Genomic DNA, 26,856 nt, shown 5'->3' on the forward strand with positions numbered 1-26,856 from the left:
TATATTTTATTTTATTAGCAATCCTAGAATATTTAGTGCATCCTCCAAAGGCAAGATAACTAACAACAACAAAAATCTATGTTGAAACGGGGTAAAGAAAATGTTATTCTTACAGCAGTGTTCTAGAAACATAGGAACCTGCAAGTGATTTACTGCTTTCACATGACCCAAGATAAAACCTTGCATTTAGTACAAATTCATTAGATTTTTCAGCTTATGGCATTGTATACTTTTACTTTAATCATTTAAGCCATTAATATTTGTACAGTGCTCTGAAGGCCTTTACATAGTTCAAACACTACAAATATAAATGTCTGCATTATCACTATAAAGGAGTAAAAAGTTACCAATTCTTATAGTTGTTTTCTTTAAATTACATGCTATGCAAAACTTAAAATACTACAGCATGTGAGCTTTAAGCAAATGTAATTAGCAAATTTAGCAATTCAAAAACCCCATCAGAAAAAGCTAAGTGTACAAGAAATGAAAAACAGCTTCAAACACTGTTGAGCACTAGCAATGAAGAAATTAGAAGGTATATAGTACAGTAAAAAAAAAATCAGAAGAAAAAATAAGGACCATAAAAATTTAGTACAGGTATGCCTAAGCAGGTTTACAAAATTGAAATAAAACTGCAGCATACTATAGCTCAAAGCTTTCTTCTGCATCTCGATTATCCTAATTATCCAAAATGGCTGATGCCACAGTATTTTCTCCCTGATGTACAGTGTCATCAAATATTCCCATTTCGGCATTACAGGAAATATATGCAAAAGAAAGAATGGTTTTCTGATACTACCTCAGCACAATTATTAGCAATATACCAAAAAGAACATACAGACAGGGGCACCAACTATGAATAAAGAAACATTTTAAAAGGGACATGTGAGAGGAAAGGTAAGGAGGAAGGAATTCAGGAATTTTTCTACATAAGTTATACAATAGAACTATTCAGCAATAGCTCTTTTGTCCCCAGACAAATATTTAGGAGGGTAGCTCTTTTTTCTAGGTAATCTTCCTTAGATTAAGTCTCACTAATTACAGTCCTAATTCTGCAGAGGATCAAAGCATACCAATTCACAGAGTTCTCTGGAAATCCATAGAGTATGATCTGGACATAACAACAAATTCCCCCAAAAAGTGTTTTCTTGTTGGACTGAAGCCCAATTTTGTGAGGTCTCAAAAGTCTCCTCAGTAAACATGTATCATTCACTCTCTGCACCCAGAAATATCAAGCAACTCAACAGCTGTGGGAAGGTATGGAATTCCAAAACACCACGGTTGGATGCAAAACCCACTACTTAACGTACTAAGAAATAAGAATCAGAAAGTTACAGACGACACAGGCATATTTTCAAGCCAGCATAAAGAGAATTAGGTCAGCAGCTCCATTAGCACTTGTTTCCAACTGTGTGTGAAATCTCATATATAACAATGTTTTCACTAAAGAAATGATCAAAAGCAGCAAATAACCTGTTTCCCTGCTTTTGTTTAGTGTATCAATGACCAGGCTTACAGACTGAGTTTAACTTAATCCATTAGAGATATTTAAGAATTCATATATTTCAGATAAGCAGCTTCATACATATATATGATGTAATAAATTCATAAAAAACACTTACTGGGTAAATTTTTTGGAGGGATGGAAGGATGGGATCAGGTAGGGCTATAAAAAAAAAAGTTTAAAGTTGCTGTGATTCATGTAATTCACAGGAAACAACATCATATCAACTACACCAAAGGGCTGGACTGAAATTCCATCTTAAAAACATCTATCAAGAAATTAACTTTAATTTTGTAAAATAAAAGTTATTCAACAAATCTTTCTATTACTATATTTGGTATGTAGTAGTAGTAGAAGTTAATTCAGCTAAGGGAAGATGTTACTAAGATACTACTATTTGTAGAAGTCATGAAAAATTCTACAGAAGCTGGGATTGACTTCACATTTAAAATTCATGTTAATTCATGGTTATAAGAAACCCATTCAGATTGCCTAAATGAAAAATCAGAGTTTCACTCATTTTTCTCCTACATCTAAAACAATATGATTCTATCACAGCAGAGGAAGTCTCCAGATACTGCAGAAGCACACGTTCTTCAGCTGCAAATATTACATATAGAGTCTCCAAAAGCAAGCTAAAGATAAAATGCCCAACACACTTAGTAGGCATTACTACAAAAATCCCCATAAAATACTTAAATACAGTCTAATTCAGTTAGCTGGTCTACTAAACAGCAAACAGGTTATAAAGATTATGCAGACATTTAATGATACTAACAAACACAAAGTGAACTAAACAATTGTTACTTTTGTAAAAGTCACAGATGGGGAGACCATCTATTGCACAATACAAATAACAGGGAAGAACCTTATCTCCCAGGTTAGGTGGTCCTACAGATAGAAGAAAAAAAAATCCCTGAGCATTCACATGCCACTCAAGCCTTAGAGCAGCTACAGTACTGTTACAGCACTCCTCATACTAAAGCTTCAACATCATGTTTCCAGCATTTTTAATTTTTTTTTTTAAACAATCGGTCTACATCGTTCACTAGGGAGAGTGATAATTAAGGTCAGCACACAGGACTTGGACTTGGGACTTAATTCACCCTTCAGACAAGGTCTTACAGGGGATTAGATGTTACAGAATCCGTTTTCCATAGGGACTAAGAATGAGAACAGCAGAATTCTAAGAACATGCTTGGCATATCTTCAAACACTCTACTATATTAACTAGCAGGACTGCTAAGAATATGATCACAGCTGCTTTAATAATATTTTTATTTTGTTTGTGGGTGTTTAGAAATATGCAAGAGCATCTTATTTCTGCAACATCTTGGAAAATTTCCAGTTCTCTGCCATGCTAAAATAAAAGGCAACAAAATCTGAGCAATACAAGCAATCAAGATATTTAATCTGGGTCTGTATGCTATACTAAGAGCATGGAGCTAGTGGAGTTAGCACTTACCACTAGCCACATGATTTTTCCTTTTCTTACTGTACAAGATAGTTGGACCTGTTACCTGGAGGAAAGTTCATGTACAAGACACTGATGTATCTATAAAATAAACTCAAGCCACATTAACCTTAGGTCTAAAAACATCCACACAAGTATAAGAATACAGAAATGGATTAAGTAGTAAAGCAAAGAAATTAGTATAGTGAAGACAGGGACACTATTTACTGCAAAGGGAAGCTTTTTTTATTTGTTTCCCTCCCCAGTAACATCAACAAAAGCCTGTTAGAAATTCTATGACTAGGACACAAGCTACTTTCAGTAGCATTCCATGCCTGTAACAGAAATGGCGGGGGGAGAGAAGGTTAAAATCTGCATAAATAAAACATCAGAACCTAGACGGTGCTACATACATTTCCAGAGCCATACTACACTTCAGCCTTTTTTTGGCAGAAAAGGCTGATGAAGCACAGGTAAAAGGCTCTTCTTCAGCCTGAGGACTCCTGATCCTTCCCAGGCAGCTAACTGATCACAGTTTTGCATGAAAAGGATTATTTGAACCTTTTTTCCCCTTCTCTAGATAGCTGTGGCAGGTGCCACAGATTACGACAGCAAATGCGCTCATGTTTGCAGGGTCAACCAACTTTTGGCAAACCTACACATTTATACTTCCTTGTAACTCCTACTCTCTTCCCTTTTGTGCATTACTTTCATGCACAGCTCAGTAATTGGCTATCCATGACTGCACGCAGCACCCAAAACAAGTCTCTAGAGTAACTGCGATACAATGAAAATAGATTTGGAGAATAAATTTCCAAGTGAAAAAGTCCTGTTTCCATTAAACATGTAACACTAACTATCAAATGCTTATCAAGTCACTGTTAAGATTGTCACTAATTGCTAGACAATGTAAAGATACTACTTCTCCTCTCTTGCTTGTACTTCACCTTTGCATAACAATCTTTATACATCCAGTAGTTCCCAACATTTTCAATATTGTATCTAATAATTGCTTTGGCATTTTTAAGTTCATTGTCATTTCATCTCCTCCAAATCAACATTTTTTGCTTGATTGATTTTTATTTTTTTTTCCTGGTGTGTATTAAGGATCTACATTGAAGTACTCATTCACCTACAGCATGGCAGAGAGCTGTGACAGACTTGGCCACGTTTTCTTTTCTTTCTACAGAAACAGAAGAAATCTATGGAATTCCACCATGCTAGGTGTAGAGAAAAAAAAACCCAAACATAGTCACTGCATAGATTAGTTTATGTCATACTGTCCTCATGATTGGTACAACAAGCACACAGTATGGGCATCAAACAATTCAGAATTAACCCAGCCAACTGGATCACAAATACACAAAACACTCTCCTAGGTCCTCTACTACAGATACTGTCCAGCTGAAAGAAAGCCACCAGCTTGAATCAAGTATCATAAAAAGCTTTCAACCCTAGTACAGACTGGGCATAGGGTGATCTTGAAACTAATAAACAGTTGGCTACCCATTCTACAGCAAGTATCTACGTTCCAGGCCAAACAAGCTGTCAGAGGAGCTAACAATGTTTCTACCTGATTTAAAAAAAAAATAAATTAAAACCTACACAAACTGACAAAGGGGAAAAGTCTAAAATGAGAGCCTATGCAATTTGTCCACAGATACGATCATAAAATGTTAAGAACCAGCTGTCATTAAAATAACATGAACAAGAATAATCAGCACATTACCAAAAAACAAACAATTAAAATTATAGAATGAATACAAGCAGCAAAATACACAGTCTATACATGAACTGATAGGAATTAAATACTTCCACAGGCATGTACATTTCAGGGGTTCCTTGCCTTCCTTTCTGAAGCCACTTATCTCCCAATATGAACCAAGAGACTCATACTGAGCTAAATGATTTCTTAAATGATAAGCCTTAAGTCTTAAGCAAGAATGCATACTACAAAAATCACAAACATAGACTTCTTTTAATGAGAGAAAGAAATAGGGGGAATAACCTCATTTCAATCTATTCCTTGAAAAGACTTCTGGACTGCATGGGTTTCTTGAATTCTCAACAGGGATCCTTAGTTTTTCAGGTAAAGCTCTCCAGCTCCACAGGGATGTTCAATGTTTCAATATATTGAAGTCACACAAAAAGACACTGCCACTGGCAGTCAGATATCCTAACTTCTAATGGTGTTCAACATCTGTCACCTTACAGGAGACAGTAATCAGTGGAAAAATCTAACCACATGGTAGTGCATTCTTGGATATACATGTCCCCCATGTTCAGTCCTTCACTCACTAGAAGACAGAAAAATGACCCCACAGCATTTTTTGTCCCTTTGAATATTCTTAGGAGTTTCCAAATAAATAATAATAAAAACCCAAACAAAAAACCCCCAATTTCAGTGGGTTTTGGTTTGGTATGTTTAGGTTTTTCCCTTTGTTAAGGGGCATATTTCTGTTAACTAGCACTTGAGTTTATTTTATAGTTACACAGTGTCCTGCAGGTACATTGACTTTTATTTTTTACCTTTTTAAAGCTGGTAACTGCCTCCAGAGAAGAGGTCCACTTGTTAAAGAAAAATGCAGCACTAATGAAATGGAGTAAACCCACTTTATTTTCAGATTTTTCTGTGTAGAAGACTCCTGCTAGGGTTTAATTTCATTAAAGAGTAAGACTACACAAATATGAACTTAGAAGAGACAGTTTCAGCAGACAAAAAATACTTACTCTGTAAATAGTGCAAAACCATCAATACAAGACTATAGCTGCTTAAAGTACCACGACTGGCATCATTTATGTCGTGAAAACTTGCCCATTTCTTAACAACAAGTACTAGTGGACGAACTCGATTCTCAACTGCAAGTAAAATAAATATATCTCAAAAAAAAAAGCACATTTAACTAGACAGTAATCAACCAACATTTGTTTGTATGTCAGCAACATGATACTTTTGTATTCTAAGGTTACCTTTTGCAACTATTTTATATAATTCACTTAGTTTTTCTACAACTACTATCCACCTTATAAAAAAATCAGAAAAAAATTTACATTTGAAAATAATCTTTTGAGTAGTAAGATCCACAGACACTTTACAAGGCATGTGCCAGGTAACTTGCAGATAAGACAAAACTGGATGCAGTCAGTCAGTATAGCAATGTCACATTCTACTTTTTAAGTTCTCTCCAGTTTTTGTACTAATTGTCCCTGAATTAGCTTGCTGCCAGGACAGACTACATCTAATTTATTTTATTTTTTTAATCTTTGCTTTGAGTATATAAACTTTGAGAGCAGGAAAAAGAATTCTCCTGGTTGGAGGACACAGACCTCATTCTTAAGTTTTCCTCAGGATCCATGAAAGCACAAACCCCTGCATACAAACATTACTTTTAAATTTGCCTTGTCCTAAATAGCTTTTTATGTAGGTGAGATGTTAGATACAATAACTCATTAAATCAAGACACATGCTTTTTGTAAGGAAAGACATAAATACAGTCATATTCCAGGTATGATCTTCTGAATTTCTGGGAATACAGATAGCCTTCTAATTAAGGTAGCAATGTGTTGTAGTGAGAGGTCACTCACCACCACCTCCCAGGGACTTTACAGTGTTATTTATTATTTGCAGATATGTGGAAGCAGATCATCAGCTCAGTCAAGTGCCTTATGATGGCCTTACAATGCCTTACATGTTCTGGAGTATCTTTTTCTAACCTGACAAGATTGTGCAAAGTTTTTATTCTGCATGTCCGGACAGGAATATAAAAGTAAGTAAATGCTTCATATGTGACAACAGCCAGCCTACAAGAGCACCAGTTGGGGTACTCTCTGTTATTCTGAAAATCCTATCAAGCATGTGATCTTCTCACAACCTGTTCACAGTGGTGCAGTGCACATGCCCCTGTAAGAGGTACTCTTTTTCCTCAACATGAATGTCCTAGATCTGAAGACCTCTCAGAAAGAACAAGACTCCTTACCACCAGTCACCTCATTCCTAACATTATTCACCAGTGGTTGAACTAAAAAAATATGGCTATTAACTGCAAGATGCAGAAAAATTACTGTACAGACATCATATGAACACGCATTAACTGAAATTGCATTTTTCTCTCACGGAAAAAACCTAATAGGCTCTAATTCCAAATGGGACTCTTTTGTGTGCGTCACAGTAGAAAAGGTCTCTTTCTAGTTGACCTTATTCTGAGATAAGGTTTTCTGTCTGCTAGGGCCTGTAATTAGTATAAAACAAACTTAGTGTGCAACATGGCCAGTTAACTTTTCTGATATTCTTTCATTAGTCAACAAGCTACCCCCTCAAGAAAACGCTCAGTAATGTCATTGGCTCAAAGGTCCAGCTTCCACTAATTGAAAAACACCTACCATCAATTGCTGATTTAATTACAGACATGCCTCCTTAGGCAAACAACTGATAACACAACAGCATAGACTTCAGTTTCTAGCTCTACTTAATCTACCTATATTTGTTGTGGACATTCTTGCCACATCGTCTTTGATGTTTTCTACAGCACCTATGCCAACACAGAAGGGCTGATTTCGAAAAAGACACAAGAGCAACCACAGAAATATTTATGAGTATTTTTTTATCATGCTCACTAAGATAACCAGTCTGTCATTTGCCTGAGCTTCTAATTTGTTCTAATGGAAGAAGAGACCCATACATCTTCCACACTGAGAGATAATTTGATCTTTTTTTCCTCTTATGCAAGTTGAAGCCCTTCAGCCCTCTAAGTGAGCAGGCTAATACTCTTAATGCTATACACTCCAGTCGATGTGACTTCCAAAAGTATGTACAGACATTGTCTGATAAAACTCTCCATTAACTTTTGTCTGCCTTATGTCACCTGAGACTTTTCTGGTCCAGAAAAGACAAGGCAGACTATGCTTGATAGTTTGCCTATTTAAGAAGGTCTAGCACGTTAAGGAAATAATCTTTTCAATCACAAGTCTCCCTTAGTTACTAACTCACTCCTTGACCTCAAGAAAACAGTATTTATTCATCAGGAGACAAAGTTAATTTTGCTAGCCTTATAAAAGTGGGCACCAAGGCACAATGGAAGAAAAGGTTGGACAGTAGGACCCCTTCCCACTGCTCTTTTCACATCTGCACTCTTGTCCGCCTGACACTGTCCACAGTGATTTGCTAACACAAGGGAAATCTGTAGCAGAAGTTAGGAACAACTATATCAACATCAGACTCGGTGAACTGACCCCTCACCTGAAGCTGTGAATGACAAAGATTATTTCCCCAGCCTTTTCAAGCTTGGAAGGAAAGCCTTCTGCAGGTGTACACCTTCCTGGATGTTTGAAGAAATTACAGTTAATCAGCTGATCCAGGACAAGTTGTGGACTCTCCTAGTAACGTGAATATGGAACACTGAAACTGCTCTGACTGAAATATTAGTAAAAATTAACTAGTAAAGGTAACTTCTACTGATAACTTCCTACCCTAAAAAGGAATTCCTATATGCAAAAACTGAAGAAGGTGGTAAAGGAAGAACTGCAAATAGCCTAGAAGCATTAGCCTGAGGTCCACTCCTGGTGTATTTATTTGCCAAATGACATTGTGATGCTAAGTGAGAAAACTTTAGTTTAGTACTAAAGAGTGCTGTTCTTATTACTTCTCCTTCAGAAGTCTGTTTTGCAACATCTCCCTAAAATGCAAACTACTGAAGAGACATAAACAAGTTTTGTTTTGGGGTTAGTATAAAAACTGAAACAGTATTTTGAATTTTCCAAGAAAAAACTCTGTACCAGCATACAGACACAGCTAGCTATCAGCGGCTGTAAGGAAATATAGAAACTGGAGATTATACCACTAGATAATCATTAGTATAAAGATTTTGTTATCTGCAGAATACTGAAGCAGCCCTTGTAGCAGGTATGTGGACCTTAATATGAAGAATCTTTATTATTTTCTGAATATTATATATTAAATTAAAAACATATCTAACTGATACATCAGTTTTCTCCACATATCTACAGCAAGCAACAATGAGTTATCTTAAAGCTATCTAATGCAGCTCACTGGGTAATTATATATAGTAACTTAATATATTCAACTGAATTTTAATAGTCTATCAATACCAAAATACAAATTTAAAATGTCAAAGTTTATAGAAATAAGAAAATACATCGAAAACTTACTGTATGCATAGGTTCTCAGAAGGAATGTATTTCTTATTCCTACAACATTGTTTACATTCAAGTCAAACTCCACACAGCTATTGGGGAGAAGAAAAGAAAAAGAATCAAGCATCATGGTATTCATTTTCAGAATATTTATTACCTACTTAGTGACAAGAGGTAGAGAAATGTAACTTTAAGATAATACTCTAGAAACTTTCTTGAAACAAGAGTTTTGATGCTGTGATTTCTACTCTAGTTTTGTTTACAGTACTTGAATTGCTTATAGACTTCAATTCCATTGTTATAAAAATGTAATTGTTGTTTTACTTAAAGAATACACGTAGATCCAAATTTAGACCATAGGACAACTTAATGTATTAAATATGTTTTGGATTTTTAATAAATCTTTCTCCAAACTAGACTTGCACTACATGATTTTTTATGGACAACTTTTGATGCCAGGAAGGATCCTCTGAGGTATCAGTTTAGGAAATCATGCCAATGAACTGAGAAGGAGAATTGGAAGAGGTCAAAAGGTAAGAATCTCTCTTCTGCAATGATGGTCACAGATAATCAGCAAGCACTCTGAAATGTAAACTGTTTAATAGTAAACACTGAATGTTTTGTGATAAAACAGTTTTAATAACTGTTTCATGCTGTTAACAGCAAATAGGAACAAGGCTAACGTGCACTACCTTATTTATTTATATTGCACCTTGCACCAAAGTTTGAATTTCATATTGCATATAAAGCTTAACTATGTACAGTAGTCAAGAAACAATATTAATTCATAGTTAAGAAGCAATAGCAAGACTGTAACTCAAAATAAGAGCTTATTATTGACAAAGAAGTAGCCATCTGCAATGTACAGGTATTTCCATTTTATATATCCAAGTCTCATTCACATAGCATTTGTCTGCCTGAATATTCCTTTGTATTTTCTTGATTTATTGTAAGGGTAACATGGGCCTGGAATTACTGAACTGGATAACACACATTAATTTGATGCTTACAAAAGGTTTTTGACATCATTAACTACATTAAAACATTCTTTGCATAAAAATACTAGATAATTTTAAACCTAAATTAATATCAAGCATGACTTTTTAGATGTTTTAAAAGCATGGTACATAATAGGACAGAAAATAAACAAGCTTGAGCTACTGCTTGACAGTTTTAAAAATAAGCATAAACACCAGTAAGAGTATTAATTGTACGTGCAAGTGTAATAAAGAAATATGTCAGGCTGCATGTGTAATTCAAATTAACCCCAATTGACAAGATCACTGTTTACCAGAAACTATTTAAGCAAGTTCTGTTGCAGTTATTTTGTATTTTTATACGCACATTTAATAGATGTTGCAATTATGACAAGTGAAAAAGGTTTTGTACTGTTTGGACTCGAGTTCTACCAAAAGCACTAAAGAAGAAGAAAAGAGTAAACTGCACATCAAATGTAGCTGAAGAGGAAGCTTTTGCATCCTCTGTAGTACAGAAGTCTTGTTAATTAATCAAAGGCTTGTCTGGTAGCAGACTCAGCATTGGAAGTATTTCCTGGGAAAGACTAAAAAAAAGTAAACAAATAGATAATCTTTAAGTGCCATGGATCTTCCCTTATAGTTATAGAGCTAAAAAACCCTTTAAGATTAAAAAGAAGAAACACAAACTGAAAACTTTCTCATTCATCAAATCAAAGTAAGTGGAAAATGTCAGTTTTCAGCTACATATGGACCACTGGCAACACATTAGAATTCAGATGCAGAGATACCACCCACTGAATTCTACCATCTTCTCCCAGCAGCTGGGCATCAAGAAAACTAGCTTTCACGGGAATCTTGTCACATTTAGTTTCTGGTTTTGGCTGAAACAAGCTTAGAGCCCTGGCTACAGAATATCCAATCCATTTTTCAAGACCTCTGAAGAAATGAATGAGTGTGCATGAATTTATACATATGAGCAGCCTCTGTCTTTCATAGGATAAGATATTGAAAAGAGACAGATAGTTAAATAAAAAGACAAAACATGAGTGGAGGTGACAGGTTACGTAAGAGAAAAAAATAACTGGAAAGAGAAAAAAAATTTAAGAATACCCTGAAACCCCAAAGTGCTCCCCTCTTCCAAAAAGAAAAAAAAAAACAAACCAACCACAATACAGGAAACCAGATGGTGAACAATACTGTTTCTTCCTCTGAAAAAAAAATGTAATGAGCAGCTTCTAGTCTAAGAAGATTGTACTTTGATTTAGTAGGAAATAAAGAATCTTTAAATCCTGTCTGTAAGGTATATGAATATCATGACTGCTACTTTTTTTTTTTTGCAAGTGACCATAGTATGGACTACAAAAGCCTACGAAAAGACTTCTATACTTAGCATTTCTTTTTGAAGTTTATTAGAAAATAATGATTTTAAATTGGAAAAAATATTCTTGCTATAACTCCATGTTGTATTCAATATTTGTTCCAGGAATTTACCATTTAGTGTATTTATGAAAAGACTAGTTTTGTTATAGGTAAGCAAGCCATTTAACCCAAATTTTAGCCTGACAAGTGTAATACTTTCAGAAAGCATGGGAGAACCTTTTGTACTGTTAGAGGAGAAAGTTACTGGATAAAAATTACTCAAATTTTTAAAAGGTAGGCAAGTATACAGAAGTAAATATGGGGTTAGGTGTAAATGAAAAAAGTATTAACCTAAAACCCTAACAGGTGTTATATAATAGCAGATGCAAGAAAAATCTTAAATTGATGATATTTTAGTTCAAATTGTAAACATGATGGACCCAGTTCTATCACAGCAGGGTTTCTGCCCTGATAAAGGCATATTGTGATAAAAGCACACTGTGATACACTTCTTTAAAGAGAGGCCAGAGAAGTGGGCTGGTTTGTTTTAAAAGACAGACAGGGTTGCAAAATTTTAGAAGCTTATAGGCAGGATAAGATAGTTACATACAACAGAGTTGTTCAAAATCCTATTTACAAAGAATAGTCAAGCTATGTTATTACATGAAGGTGATACAAGTTCTTACAAAATCGAAGCCCATAAATATAGGAAGATTTGAACATTACTTCAAGTCCCAACCAATTTGAGTGCTTTGAACAGTTTCTTCCTCCGCCAGAAACTTTTATCATGCACAATAAGAAATACACTGCTTTCTGTCCTAGTACATCCCTCTTGATTATTTGTTTTCATGTCTTCATAATGAAGATACAATTACTACAATAATATGCAACACATCCACTTCTCTCCAATTACTTCCTCCTTCTAAAAAAAGGTCATAAAATTAGTACCTAACACTGTGAATAGAACATGTAATACTACTTTGTTAAACACAGAATACCTCCCTAGAAGGCAGCAGAATATACTCTTCTAAAATGAACAAAATTATTTTAAATCAAGAAAACGTCATCGCAAGAAACTGAAGTTTGTTTTAGTGTTGGTTGTATAGTGTAAACACTGTGAATTAGTCCTTAAGTAGCTCAATACTTGTTTGCACAGCAAGCAAATTATTTTTCACAACAGTTTTCTTCCCACTGTTGTTTCTCTGTCTTGAACCATTTATCAACTGGAGTCCACTATGTACAGATAACCCACAGATACACACAACGTATTGCTACTAATTCACATCACAGAAACTAAACAGCATCTGAAACAGAAGAAGTGTTTCAGACCACCAAGGAACTAAGCTGACTGCATGCTAGCTGTACAAATTTGCAATACAGCTGTAGGACAATCCAAATAAACAAAGCATGACTTCAGTGGGACTACTCATATGGACACTACATACAATTATTTTCCCATGTTAGAGTCTAAAAAATTATGTTGAACAGAATACTTGCCTGACTTTATCCCTGAACTTCACTATTGGCACTTTAGCTCGAATCAGCTGAGGTCGCTCAATGTAGGTTGCTGAAAGTGTGAAAAATATGCAATTAGGTTTCATGTAAGATGCTGATCTTACAATAAGATCCTAAAGTGGAATCATATTGACTGATTTATAGCAAATAGTAGCTTATTAAATTTAGCAAGAATATTATCAGAAGAGTTGTGCTAAAGTAAGTAACCTTTAGCAACCACAGCAAAAATACAATGCAGGAAAACACGTGGAAAAAAATGCACTAAACATTAGAGAAAAACATTAGTGGAAGACTTTTCTGTAGGAAGTATATTCAAGAAATTTGAACAGAAGGAATGCAGTTCTACAATGCTTTCACTGAGCAGTACTTATAATAGAAATCCTCAGTAGTTATAATTAAGGTTCAAAAAGAAGGGAGCAAGAACATACCCATATAGGATAGCCAGACACTTAAGCCCAACACCACATTGCAGTAATGGGCACATGTTCAGCTGCATACTATTTACTCATGTTTAGTTTGCTTACAGTTGAAATTATGCATTTTACTGATCAAAAAATATTAACTTAACTATTTTCCCACTGATCATGCTTAAAGCTTCCTTTTTGACTGATAAAGTACATACCAAGAAATACATTTCCTATCAAATTGTTACTGAAAACAGGACACCACTTTCCATCAAAGACTGGATAAGCTTTATTTGCCTTCTACTTTAATGGTGACAGGACATGCAACAAATACACAGTTACAGGACTGAACCTCAGATGATTATCCACACAGTGCAGACACACAGGCTCAATGCCAGACCATCCAAACCCAAACATGCTAAGCTCTGCCAGACTCCTACAGTACCACCAAATGCACCTTTGCTCTCAGCTACCCAGAACTGTTGCGTCAGTCCTATCGTCTGTGATTTCCCTATTACTGACAATATCTCAGGCTACTTTCAGTAGTTGTCCGTAATCCCGAATAAGAAATGCACCCAAGAAAGTAATGGAAAAGACAAAGAAAAGCAGAACCTGTAGGTTACATGATATGAATTTGGGCAAAAAGCATGATTTTAGTAATTTCTTCTGTTGCAAAATCTAGGACTACTTGAATTTGCTCATAGGTAACATTATACATTTTCCCATTGCTTCTATAAATTAACCTCAAATTAGCATAAATAAGTATGACAAATCTAGAAGTAATACAGACTAAAAATAACCTTAAGGAAAGGCTTATCTCCACTTTTTGGGGGAGAAAAAGAAGAGGTATTTCTATCAGTTTGGATAGCAACCTTGATTAAACAGTGTCATCTCCATTGCATTTGGATGACAGGTTTGGTAAAACCCTAGTGTGCAATATTCAACTGGGTGACACAGAAGTTTGAATCCAGAGTCATGAAGAATCAAAGAGGGTACAACGCAGCACAGGATGAATTAATTGTTGATGTCTGGAATTCACTCACCCACCTGCATAGTCCTTCAAGATCATTAGAGTTCAAGTTCCCTTGCTTGTCCTAGCTGCTGCATGTTCCCCACTAGACAATCGTTAGGTGGATTCCACTCTGATATCCTAGTCTCAACACTACCGCACCTCTTATAACTAAGAGAAAACGAGCTCTTCGTTACTTATTCTGCTAGTAAACGCCAGTCAACCCACTACTGCTAAACTGTTTTTCAAATGAATCCTGCCTAGAAAAACCTGAAGAGAGTAATTGGTTGATGTTTATTCTCAGTAGTTCGGATTATAACTCTCTGCCATATGTTGTAACAGTTATCACCCCAAATTCATGTTTCACATTTCTAAAAGACATTGGCTTGAGCATACGGTTCTGGGAAAGTTAGCCACTATTATGAAAAATAGGTATGCGCAGGTATCTGAACAAGTGAGTTGAAAAGTTAGACATACTCTGCTAGTCTTTGAAATGGAAGATATATTACCACTATCCTTACATCCCTCCTCTAGGAGAAACACAATACATGCTTTTAAGACTAAGAAGTGCCACAAAAACAGTGAATAAATATCAGAAGCTTCTTCCTACTTTGTGACTAGACTATTCAAAAAAAGAACACATCTTCATTTCAGTCAGTATTCTAAATGCAGAATCACAACATTTAGACTGCATCTAAATCTGATGGGTTCAAATTACTTGCTCACACTTGTTACCTTTTGCAAGCCTGAAACTGAAACAAGCTGAAGCGTAGATAAATTTTGAATCCACTTCCCAAATCTCCTAGAATGAAATGCTAATATGATAATCACAGTTAACTGTATACGAAGGATAAAAGATGGCACTTAAAGTTCTGAAGATTATTTACCTAAAAGGAAGACAAACTGTAAAAGAGACTGATCTAATCTGCACTTGGAATGCTTCCTAATTTATCAATCAATCATGGAATTAAAGTGAAATAAGCAGAGAATCACACTCTTCTTATAGCTCTTATTTTGGAATGTAGAGGAACACCACAGAGTGCAAAAATAAAGAGGAAGATGTTAGTAGAGGCACAGCTAGGAAAAAAACTTCACCCAAGTTTCTCAACTGAAATTATCTGGGAAAAGGTTAAAAAAAGCTCTAGAACATTACCTATACCACAAATCTGTTCCTTATTTCTTTTTGGCCTTTTAACGCTTTCACAAAACCAGCCCAAGAACTTTGATCTAAATAACATCTTGTCTTTTCTCCCCCTTCTTGTTTCTCTTACATCTCGGGACATGCTTTGTTAGCTTTCACGTTTGGCCCAAACTATGTTTATTGCCATTCTCTTCTGTGAAGCAAGGAATAAGTTTAATGACAGCTCACATGCTTGTTGAGAACAGGTTGCAGTCTTTTTTGACAGAATAAAGAAGGAAGGAAATACTTAGCTAGGATTGTCAAAGGGGATTGCCTTACAGGATAGCATCACAAGTATTAACTGGACAGCACAAAACTTAAAAATAGTGATCAGAAGGTGGTTCATACCTTTTAGGTTGTTAAAAAGCACGTGCAACAGAATACAGAATACTGTTGGAATGAAATTGCAATTCTTAAAGAAGCTTGGTACAGACGAATCTTAAGCTTGCTTGTACACAGCAGCAGCATATATGCACTGCTAACCCTTCAAAAGCTGCAAATTTAGAATTCTGGTTCAAGTTGAAGTAATGACTAGAAAGAATTAAAATTTCTGGAGGCTTTTTCTTTAAATGTATATATTTGTAGATCCCATTCTTGAAGATTAAACAGCAGCTGACTTCTGAAGACAGGTACGAAATCAAACTTGTAGTAGAAGTGATCATCTAAGAGGTCTACATACCACAACTAGGAGAGTCTGACAGGAGTGGTAATATCAGCAGTGTTTTGTCCTGCCTCATCTTCCAAAGAAGATTTTGATTGAATGAAGCTGACCAAAGGCACTTACAAGATAACAGATAATTAGGAAAGCATCAAAAATGAGCAATGGCACAAACAAAAACCTTCAGGGTTTGCTCCCATGTGACTATCACGTCTTTCTGATATTCATATTCCCTGGCAAACACACTTATTTTATTCTAAAGCTCTGTCACAGAACACAACCTCTTGGGAAAAAAAAAAAAGAAAAAAGAAGACGAGGGTGATAGTTTATTTAGATGCTCCCTTTCTGATCCCTGTAAACACAACTATTTTATCACTGTGCTCCTCAGAAAGCACTGGAACAACTTCCATCCTAGGCAAACCCAGACTAAGCTCTGGACTCCTTATGCAAACATCAATATACAATAGTAATAAGCCATTAAATATCAGATGCCTATTCTGTGATGGAACTATCAAGTCTCTCCAAGTGAGCTACTGAAGTCTGGGTATGCACCCTTGCCAACGAAGAAATTTTGAAGTCTGCATTTAAATACATTTAAATCCTTTTACTATTGCAGGATTGTTCAGAACAGCAAGAAGTGGCATCAAAGATTATATCACAAGTCTGAGAAACAGGCCAAGACAGTCATTGATATCAATAAATGACAGGGTCTTTTACAATTCACAGGATGGTACAAAAGCCTCTTTGAAGTAGGAGGCTTTCACATTTAAGTCAAGAACTGCCCATGTGAATTCTTCATCTGAAGGGAGTCTAAACAACTTGTAAGAACTGTGAATTCACCTGTTTCTCCTATATGTGCTGGAACTGTCAACATTTAATATTGTCTTCACTAGGTGCTTAAGTTAATTATTTCACTGGTAACAAGCTCCCCTCTCCCCCCCAAAAAAAATTTAAAAAAAAAATCAATTCTACAGAGTCTACTGTGAGTGACATCTTATTTTACAAATTCTCAAATTCTTAGACTATTGTCTCTGAAATGCACTGCAAACTAGAAGAGTAGTAAGAGTTCACTAACAGAGGCTTCCCAGAGAGAAATCAACTTCTCCCCTGCCAATTCACAAAGTCATTTTAGATGCTACTTGTTCTTGAAGCCCACAAGTTTGCAAGGCAAACATTATGTTTTTCTAACTACTATCCATCAGCACCAAGATAAGTAACATTACTAAGTACTTATAGCTTTTCTCCAAACAATACTGTGATAAGCTAGACAAGATGCAATTACATAAATTAGTTACAACTGTGCATCAATACTTCTTCCAGAATTGCCAATAATCTTACCACCTCACTGTAGTTGGGAACTTACAAAGTTTAGTACTGAAGAGTTTATGGACTAAGCTGAGTATATGCCTTGCTTCAGTCTTCTGATTTACCTGAAATATGATATTACAGAAAAAAGTTGATATCTCTCATTTAGATGTTCCAAGCAGGCATGCTTTACTTTTCAAATAAAATTAATGCTCAGAATAAGACATGAACATGTATACCAACACATTCCACAGCCTACATTTAGTGCAGCAAAAGCCAGGCAGAACAATTCATATTCAATAGGGAAAGTAACTATAAGACATTCACAAATCACAGAACCGGATGAAAACCTAGCACCACGTTAACATAAATGTCCTTTCCTTCTTTTTCAATGACACTTCAATGCTTTCAAAATTATGCTCTTTGTTACATCTTTTCTCTCAACCTAAATTCATAAACATTTTCTCTCACCAAAAGTACCTGAGATATTCTGCATATCAAATTCCTTCTTATGTCCCTCACTAAAATTAGTGGCTATGAATCTAAATAATGAAATAAAAAAGTTGTACTTATTAAAAGTTTCCTGCATCTAAGATGAATTAGACTTCTCTAAACAATTTTCTTCATGATTCTAGGCAGTTTACTTTTCTGTTTTGCTGTGCTTTTTTCACTTATGGGATGAGGGTAATGCTTATTTTTGAATATTTTGTGGGTTAAATGGTTTATAAGGTTAAATTTGAAACTTTATTGGGACCACAGTTCATAGCTATTATAAGTGCAAAAATATGTTATTAAATGAAAAAGATTTGACCACTTGTTTCTCATTTTAGAATACAGCCTTATAAAACCACATAAATTTTAAAACCAGACTTTGTTTTAATTTCATGTTTTAAATGACTTACTGGTTCTTCTTTAACTACCAGGCACAAGTCACCATCACTGCTACGAGTGCCAAACCCATTCAGTGAGGACCCAACCAAAAAGAGTCTGCTCTCTGTAATACAAGAATCACAGAATAAAAACTGATATGACATATCTAGTATAAGAAGGACAGAACACGAACCTGAAGAACATTCAAACTGACATTAAGTAATCAAAATGAAAACATACGTGGAAAAATTCGCTGAATTTCTCTCTGGAGTTCTGTTCTGCAGAGCTCTTTTCTGTTCAAATCACAAGTCTGTTGCTGACATGCTTGAAACAATGCCAAAACCTGCTGACTTAACTTGACACGCACAGTCAAAAAGTAAAGATATAAAGAAGTGAACATTCTTTCCTGCCAGAGATGTAAATTACATGAAACACAAGACTGCATTAAAAAAAATTAGAATATCCAGCATCATTTCATACAACCTATTCCATTGTCTAGAGTTTTACCGGACTTGAATTCATGTTGAACAACTCCTCAGAAAAATATTCTGCAAAGTTTTTAAAATTAAATTTGTTCAATATGTTATAAAATGTCTGTACACAGACAATAATTTTTGCCTCATCAGTATCTGCAGCCTTTCAGGAAATTTCACTCAGCAGTGAAAGATCAGAGATATCTTCTGCTGACTTTAATGTCAACAGTTTGTCTATCAGTAAAAGGAGGAAAAATAAATATTAGAACTGATTTAAGTTAGCTTTCTTTTTTTATTCCATGCAAACTATTAAAGTAGTTGTAAGATCTTTGGGGAAGACATTATTAACTGTTTCTCTTTCACAACACTGTTACATGCTACAATCAACAGACATATTTATACTAAAAAAATCTTCCATCATGTTGGTGCAGATAAAGTATGAAGACTGATTAGCCACATGTTTGGGGGTTTTTAAATAAGAAGGAAAAACACAGTTCCAACTCCACTGTCCACCTAAAGAAGACATTCTCTTCAATATTCCAGAACAGCTAGGACAGTAACTTTATCTCCTGCTGAAGAGAGGCATAGGACATCTTTACAGGACCAATACTGTATTTATTCAGAATGGGCTTCTCTCACATTACTAGGTTTTATTTTTCATCAGTATTCTCCCCACCTCCAATCACATGACAGATGGACCATCCCTCCAATTTCTACTTCCTGCAGCAGACACGTAGGTTTCCTGACATTAATATGGAAACCAAACAACACAAGCAAGTATCTCCCCTACCCCCCAAAAATGCTCCAAACCCAAACACACCCAAGGAGGCTATATAGGACCATAGCAGCAGCTACATTTATTGATATTCCTTCTAATGACAGCTCAGCTATAGAGACCCCATGACACTGTCAAAGAACCTTGCAGAAATGTTTGTGGTCTTCCACAGCACCATTGGGCCCTGCCTACTCAAGAAGGCACATGCACAGGCATAGGAAGATAATACCTTATCTTTGGCCACAGGGAGAGTAGTTTCTATAGGACGTGGAAACAAACTATCTTGCAATGGAGGAACACATGAAGTTAAATCTGGTACGTAATGTGCACGGAACAGTGGAGAACGAATTGATCCTGGGAAGGAATATCTACGTTCTTCTGGTAAAGGCACTACTTGGTTAACTACAGTTGTTTCGCAACGATGTGAATGAAATCGCTGTCGTTTGACATCCTCTGGTATACTTTGTTCCCTTAGTCTCCTAAAATAAAAAAAAGAGACAGTAATTCCTCTACTTTGGAAGCTCCAACCTATGATTAAAAGTGCTACAAAGTACAAATACCAATGATTAATTATGTGACTATTACACTAAAAGCAAGTATTCTACAGAATAAAGGGTATGCCCATCCTGGATATTAGGTGAAATAAACTTGGAATGGGAAAAGAGAACACACAACTGCAGAACTGCAGCTATACTTGAAGTGAATTGATGCAACTGCTGTACAAGAGCATCCGTATTAAGCAATTGAAACTTAAATGGCCAGTTCAGCAGGACAGCTCAGAAAGCTGGTCATACTATTTTGGTGATGACATACTTTTTTTTAAAAAAAAAAAAAGGATACATACAGACTATATAAGGGTACTTTTCTTTTAAATCAACGTTAAATGCAGCAAGAAGTTTTGTGAGTTCCAAATACCCAGTGATGTATAAGTTTTTCTCCCCTCCCCACTACTGAATTTATCACACCAGCCATTCAAAGTGTAACATTTGTCTGTCTTAGACGGTAAACTGTGTAATCTAGGCAAAAAAGAAACACTATTCATTTGACAAGTCAAACTAACGATTGTATTAAGCTACACAGATCATAAACCTAATGTCTCATTTTCAAACACTAGTCTATATGTCCTCAGTAAGTCATTTGCCACAGGAATTCAAATATATTTGAAGAGATATAGCAATCTTACAGACAGCCCCTTGGCATCCAAATTCTTCATTAAGAAAATGTAGTGAAAGCTGAACAGTGGTTGAATACTGTGGTTCATCCACAGTAAAGAGTAAGAGAGGACATTCATGTTTTCTTTATACATCAAGTATTGCATAAAGTTAACCAGTGTGGGGGTACTCATACATTTTTTAATTAAAAAGCGTGAAATCAAATGTTCATATGAATTAAATATTAATAAAACTACAGTCATTTCTTGTAGACAGAAAAGCTGGCATGAAAACAGTTTGGGGACCTGGACAGATAGTAGTATCAATAATAAAAATCTAACTGAAGACACCTGAAGTCATCATTTCAGTTTTCAAGTCTGAAAGAAGTTCTGATAACATTACCTACCTGCAATCTTACAGATATTCAATGTAATGTTAAATCAAAACATAACACTGTTTCAGCCTATTTTGACTGACAAGAACTTGCATGAACTCATGTTCAGCAAAAGCACCTTGTGAAGACTTGACTCAAGATCTAAGGATTAGCTAGTTGACTGCAAATCTCCTAACATAGCACAGCTTTCCATAAACCAGGCTGGGCAAGATGAAAACATGCATGCAGCATGAAACGAGGAACTTTTAAATTTATGTGACAGTTATATACTCAACTATAACTTAATACCATATATATTTCATTGTACTTATCTTCTCATCTGATAAACCCGGAGAAGAAATACAGGAAATAGTTTGAAGATAGATTACATAAACTCTGATTCAAAGAATTATTACAAACGCGTTATCAACTACTATTTCTGAACTGATAAGTGATTTTTTCTAGAATGTTAAAAGAAAATAAAACCATGTGTTCATCTGAAATTCCTCTTTCTGTTGCAACTAAAGTAACAAAGGAAGTTAAGTAAATTCAAGTAAGTTGTTTTTTGAAAAGTAGAAAAACTATGTTTCCATAAAATTCCTCTTAAAAAAAGAACTTACATATGCTTGAATTTAGCACTTTGTACTTGAAAAATAAAGCATCACATAATTAGTAAAGTCATCCATCAGAAAAACATCACAATTCCCACAAAACATTGAGGGTGCACTCTTCCTGTTAATTTGTCAAGTTAAGAGCAAGAGAACACTCAATTTATTGACACAAACACTCTTGTAGTCAAGTACACACAGACTACAACCTATTATAGTATTAAAATAAAACACTTAAGTCACAGTTCTGTAAGGCTACAGCTGTTGGAAGAGAAAAACTACACATACTAAGTCACTCATGACTACTAAAAAACTCAAAAGCAGGTTCATGAACACTTTAAAGAGCCATGGCATGGCCTGTTTCATCAAAAAGCATTTTATTCAATATTGTTGCAATTTCTAACAAAATTCAAGTTGCATAAGAAATTGATATTAGACAAGCTTCACCATGGGTATATTGCAACCAGAATTAATCACACACAAATAACTTACTTTCTTCCTCGGAATGACGCAGGGGCATCAGACAAATGTACTGGACTGCCATTTCCATAAGTCAGTGACTGCGGTCTGCCAGCTGGAATAGTTGCAAGGTTCCCACTCAAGAGAGCCCTGGAAAGACTACAATCCATAACTGTTATTCATATGATAATTAAGATGCTTTTTATGGGTTGAATATGAAACTCAGCAAGTCCTGTAATTTTTTTCTTAGAAGCAATACATCTGTCCTTTCTATCTAAAATTAAGAGCTATTTCAGTACATAATATATTTTTCATCAAAAAAATTGAAGATGGTCATTCTTCACAGCACACACAAAGAAGAGATTTGCAAACAAATTAACTTAAGGTACTGTTAAATTTAAGAATCTAAAAGAATACTATTGCGTCTTGAAATTTAACCCCAAGAATAAATGTTTCTTCCCCTTCTCATCTCCCTCCTGTTTTCCTCAGTAAACATATATAACTGAAGATCTTCAAAGCTGAATTGGGGATTATTAATTCTAATCAGTGCAATGGATCTCATGAATTATGCACAATGGAGGAGAACATTAAAACTTGCAGGTCACCAATAGAATTGATACAGCTCTGTTTTGAAAAATAAGAAGGTGTCATGTGTAAAGTTTAATGCAGTTTAATGTTAAAAACAGTGAAAAACATCCTCCATAAACAGAAATACTTCTTTCGAAAGACTCTTTTTCAACCCAATCCCCATTATCAAATCTAACTATACTTACACTGCATTCTGAAAATTAAACTGAGCATCAATAATTTGCTGGTGAGAAAGAAAAGTAGGTGGTATACTTAGAGGAAGTTTATTAAAGAAATTACTCTGTTGTTGATGTTTTCGCGGGAAGGGTGGACGACCCAAGTTGGAGGAATTTGGGAACATGCTCCTTTCTATTTGAAGTGAACATGTATCCTTTTACCTACATTTAAAAAAAAAAAAACTGAAATGAGGCAACAAGAAATACTGTTTACCTTTTACACTCTTGGTTTAAAAATTCAGATAATCTAGAATACATTTCAAGAAATTCCATAAAAGAGTTGTGATTGTGGGCTAGTTTTACCTCCTTTCAGGAGAAGATACTAAATAAAAATACTATATACTCATAAGTTTTACAATTACTACTTACTTTATGTATGTTTAAAAGTGAATTTTTATTTGCTCCCTTCCATTTTAAGATTAATTTTAGAAAAATTCCATGACACAAGAGTTTTCAACTTAAGGAAAAGTAACATATTACAGTGGAATATGTTTCTTATTTCAAACATTCCACAATGAGGTACACAATATATGAGAAGAAACACTTGACTACATCATGAGAACATGAAGATGCGGCTGATCATGAAGTAAAATTAATTTTTTTTTCATTAAATGATATACAAAGAAGCAGCCAAATTATGACAGCAATTGGAAAGTAATCTACTCATGCTTTAAGAATATCACATATATATATAATGTTATGTTTGTGCTTGCTGAATAGATTCTGTGATAGCAAAATATAGGTTTAGTATCTTTTAAATTTAAAATTAATTCTGGCATATCTGACTGCTGTTTGATCTTGTATCATTATATGCATTACACATTAACAAAAAGGTTGGATGAAAAAGAAAATATTGGTCTCTACAACAGGTTAAACTGTGTATTGCATTCATTTTGCAAATCATCAGTGTTCTACCTTAAGCTCAACTTAAATGTTGAAAACAATAAAAGATCAGACTTTACACTGGGAAAAAAGTATCAGAAGATTTTAAAAACCAGTTATCTGTACTATGCATATCTCTTAGTGCAGTGAAAACCTGACATTATTTTCAAGTTTCTTAATTAGTTTTTTACTTTAGTCTTAAGTAAGAACCCTGCAAACAAAGAAGATGTGTCACTGATACACACAGTTGGGCATGACTGATCTCAATATTCAATTCCCTGCAACAGAGGGATTCAAATACGAGAGGAAGAAGTTTTTAACAACTTATAACTGGAACACTTAGAAATCATAAAAGCAATAGCAGTATTTCCCTAATTATTACATAAAAACCTTTTTATCAACCCAATGTTTCAATAATACAATTGAAAAGAGTGCTGACAGAGCCATGCCCCGGCACGGAAACGCTATCACCACACAGTAGTCTAAGTCTGGAATAAAATTAAAGAATCACTTTTAGGTTCTCTCAATTACCAATCAAATAAATAAATAAATGCATGCATTAAGATACATTAATAGGTATTCTCTCATAAGCTTAAATAAAATCAGTTACCCCTAACTTTACTGCAGTAAGGTCTCACATAGCCTTGAAGTCTTTCACCTACCACTACGGACTGTTGTCATGTCACCTGCTTGGCCAGCTACAGCTGTGACCACAGGTAGCATTAGCGTGGAATAGAGACAAATAAACAGAGTCTATTTGCTCAGGTTTGACTTTGTTCCTTACTTCCTGTGATGACAACCCATGCTATTGAAAACTTGGTACTACCTACACAGATGTTGCTGTGCTAGCTCCAAGAAAAAGCTGTCAAGATTAATGCTCTCACAGTTTTTTCTCCTCTTTTTTTTTTTGGGGGGGGGGGGGAGGAGGTGGTGGAGCACAGCAGCACAGGGGACAGGGAAGTATTATGTATTAGTAAGTTATTTTGGGGATGTTTACTTTCAGTTCTGCTAAAGAAACAACATAGAATTGCATGGTAAGAAAGCCACTGACATTTAAATTTAATCTGACTTACATTTACATGCAGTCTAAACTTTTCTATTTCTAGTACAAGCAGGCGATATAACAACTGTTAGCACACCTCATTCATCTCTAAGCAGCCCAGGCACTCTTAGCATCACACACGGTATACATAAGCAGTTTGTGGATATAATTTATCAGTAACAGAACCATGCATCAAAGTAAGCAATTTATGGATATAATTTATCAGTAACAGAACCATGCATCAAAGTAAGCAATTTATGGATATAATTTATCAGTAACAGAACCATGCATCAAAGTTCAAGATTGAGTTGCAAAGGTAACACGCTCTCTTTAGTCTCTGGAGTTGTAAATACCAGAAAGAAATGCTGTAAATACCAGAAAGAAAAACAACGAAGGAGCTACCTTCCCAAAACCAAAACAAAACAACGTAGTAACACTGCCGTCCCACAGTGGCTACAACTGCATTTACCGCCGCTTTCAGTACAAATTACCTTGGCGGAATAGCCAGGCTCTCCAAAAAGAGTTTCATAAGCGCTACAACTCAGGTAGACTTGTCCCAGTGGGCACTTTCTCCAAAAAAGCGTGTACTTTTGGGGGAAGCACACAAGTAAATGCCGGTACACTTCCCGTACAGGCAAGCCCAAGCGCACAAAGCCGCTCCCGCAGCGACCGGAGCCCCGCCAGCCCCCCACCTCAGCGCCCAGCGGCCCAGCGGGAGGCGGCCGGGGCCACCCTCCACCCAGCACCCCCACCCCCGGCGCCTCTCCCCACGGCAAGAGGGGACTCCCGCACCCCGCCGGGAGACTCACGCCGAGCCTGAGCGGAGGCAGGCGATGCGGGCCCGCAAGCGGCACCAAGGAACCCCCTACCCGCGGTCTCCTCCCGGTGGGACGGAACGAGAAGGAAGCGGACAACAGCTCCTCCAGCTGAGCGCTGCCCTCTCACCCGGATGCAGGGACGCCAACAGGAAGCAGCCACCCCACCCAACTCTCACACCACTTCTTCCCCACTACGCACCGGCTCGCCCTCCCCTTAGGAGGGAAGCGACGCGCATGCGCAGGGGCGGACCTATGGCGGCGGGGGCGCGGCGCTGTGTGGTCGTGAGGCTGTGAGGCCGTGTGGCTGAGGCAGCTGCTCGCCGAGGTGCTGGGGGTGCGGAGGGGCACGGGCGGCGCCGGGCGGGGCGGGAATACGGGCCTGCGGCCGCCCCGTTCCTGCGCCCGCCCCGTTCCTGCGCCGCTTTGTCAGGCGGCGGCGGTGGTGTCAGTTCGGCACTTGGGCTGGGGCTGCTGCACCATCATGTCTCGGTACAGGCAGAAACCGAAAGTCCGGCCTCACGGGCTGGTGTTTTCTCTGTTCCCAGGTGTCATAAATCGCAAGTAGCTTCTCTAACAAACATCTGACAGCCCGTCGGTGCTGAGGAAGGAATAAACGGCAGAGGTTACAGCTTACAGTGCTCCACTGACAACCACTTCTCACTAAGGCCAAAAGATAGAAACACCAGTGTGGGTATCTTGCTTTCTAAAGTTACTGACCCATAGCAATTTAACTACTGTTCAGAAACGTGTCCAAAAGATAGTATTTGAATAAATAACTTAGGATTTGGCCACCAGAGATTGTAGATGTACTAGGATAAATGTGAAGTCAAGAACGGGCTAAAATACTTGTACCCTGACAGATCAAGTGTTCAGAAGATAGCAGCCAAATCAAGATTTGATTCCTTCCTCTGGAGAAGGCCGGTTGCCATAAGTGAACGCTTGGCATTGAGGGGATACCAAAACAATGAGTTTGCGCACACACAGACACTGCTGAAGCTTCCATCTTTGAGAGGGAAGGGGTAAGCTGAGGACTTGCTCAGCTGACAGCTGCTTGCTTGAGGGCTTGCTCAGCTGAGAGCAGGCCACAG

General features: G+C 36.4%; 1 protein-coding gene across 13 annotated transcripts in view; it reads right to left on the minus strand.

The window, feature by feature from the left end:
• The window catches only part of TENT2 (terminal nucleotidyltransferase 2), a 44,786-nt gene extending 18,818 nt beyond the window's left edge, over positions 1-25,968 (minus strand). Inside the window, exons 1-12 of one of the 13 annotated variants that reach the window (XM_054809573.1) lie at positions 25,760-25,964; positions 25,442-25,537; positions 22,997-23,188; positions 22,257-22,382; positions 19,862-20,111; positions 18,625-18,739; positions 18,417-18,508; positions 17,573-17,639; positions 12,941-13,010; positions 9,123-9,199; positions 5,688-5,816; positions 1,623-1,666 (exon numbers count right to left, since the gene is read on the minus strand). In XM_054809573.1, the coding sequence (XP_054665548.1) occupies positions 1,623-1,666; positions 5,688-5,816; positions 9,123-9,199; positions 12,941-13,010; positions 17,573-17,639; positions 18,417-18,508; positions 18,625-18,739; positions 19,862-20,111; positions 22,257-22,382; positions 22,997-23,151 (1,125 nt within the window). In that variant the 5' untranslated portion in view covers positions 23,152-23,188; positions 25,442-25,537; positions 25,760-25,964. Of the gene's footprint in view, positions 1-1,622; positions 1,667-1,750; positions 2,396-5,687; positions 5,817-9,122; positions 9,200-12,940; positions 13,011-17,572; positions 17,640-18,416; positions 18,509-18,624; positions 18,740-19,861; positions 20,112-22,256; positions 22,383-22,996; positions 23,189-25,441; positions 25,538-25,759 lie in introns of those variants that run through there. The other 12 variants (XM_054809571.1, XM_054809578.1, XM_054809583.1 and 9 more) reach the window with 12 other exon arrangements.
• Between the last annotated feature and the right edge of the window lie 888 nt (positions 25,969-26,856).

This window comes from Grus americana, chromosome Z (genome assembly GCF_028858705.1).
Source record: "Grus americana isolate bGruAme1 chromosome Z, bGruAme1.mat, whole genome shotgun sequence".
NCBI classification, from domain to species: Eukaryota; Metazoa; Chordata; class Aves; order Gruiformes; family Gruidae; genus Grus; species Grus americana.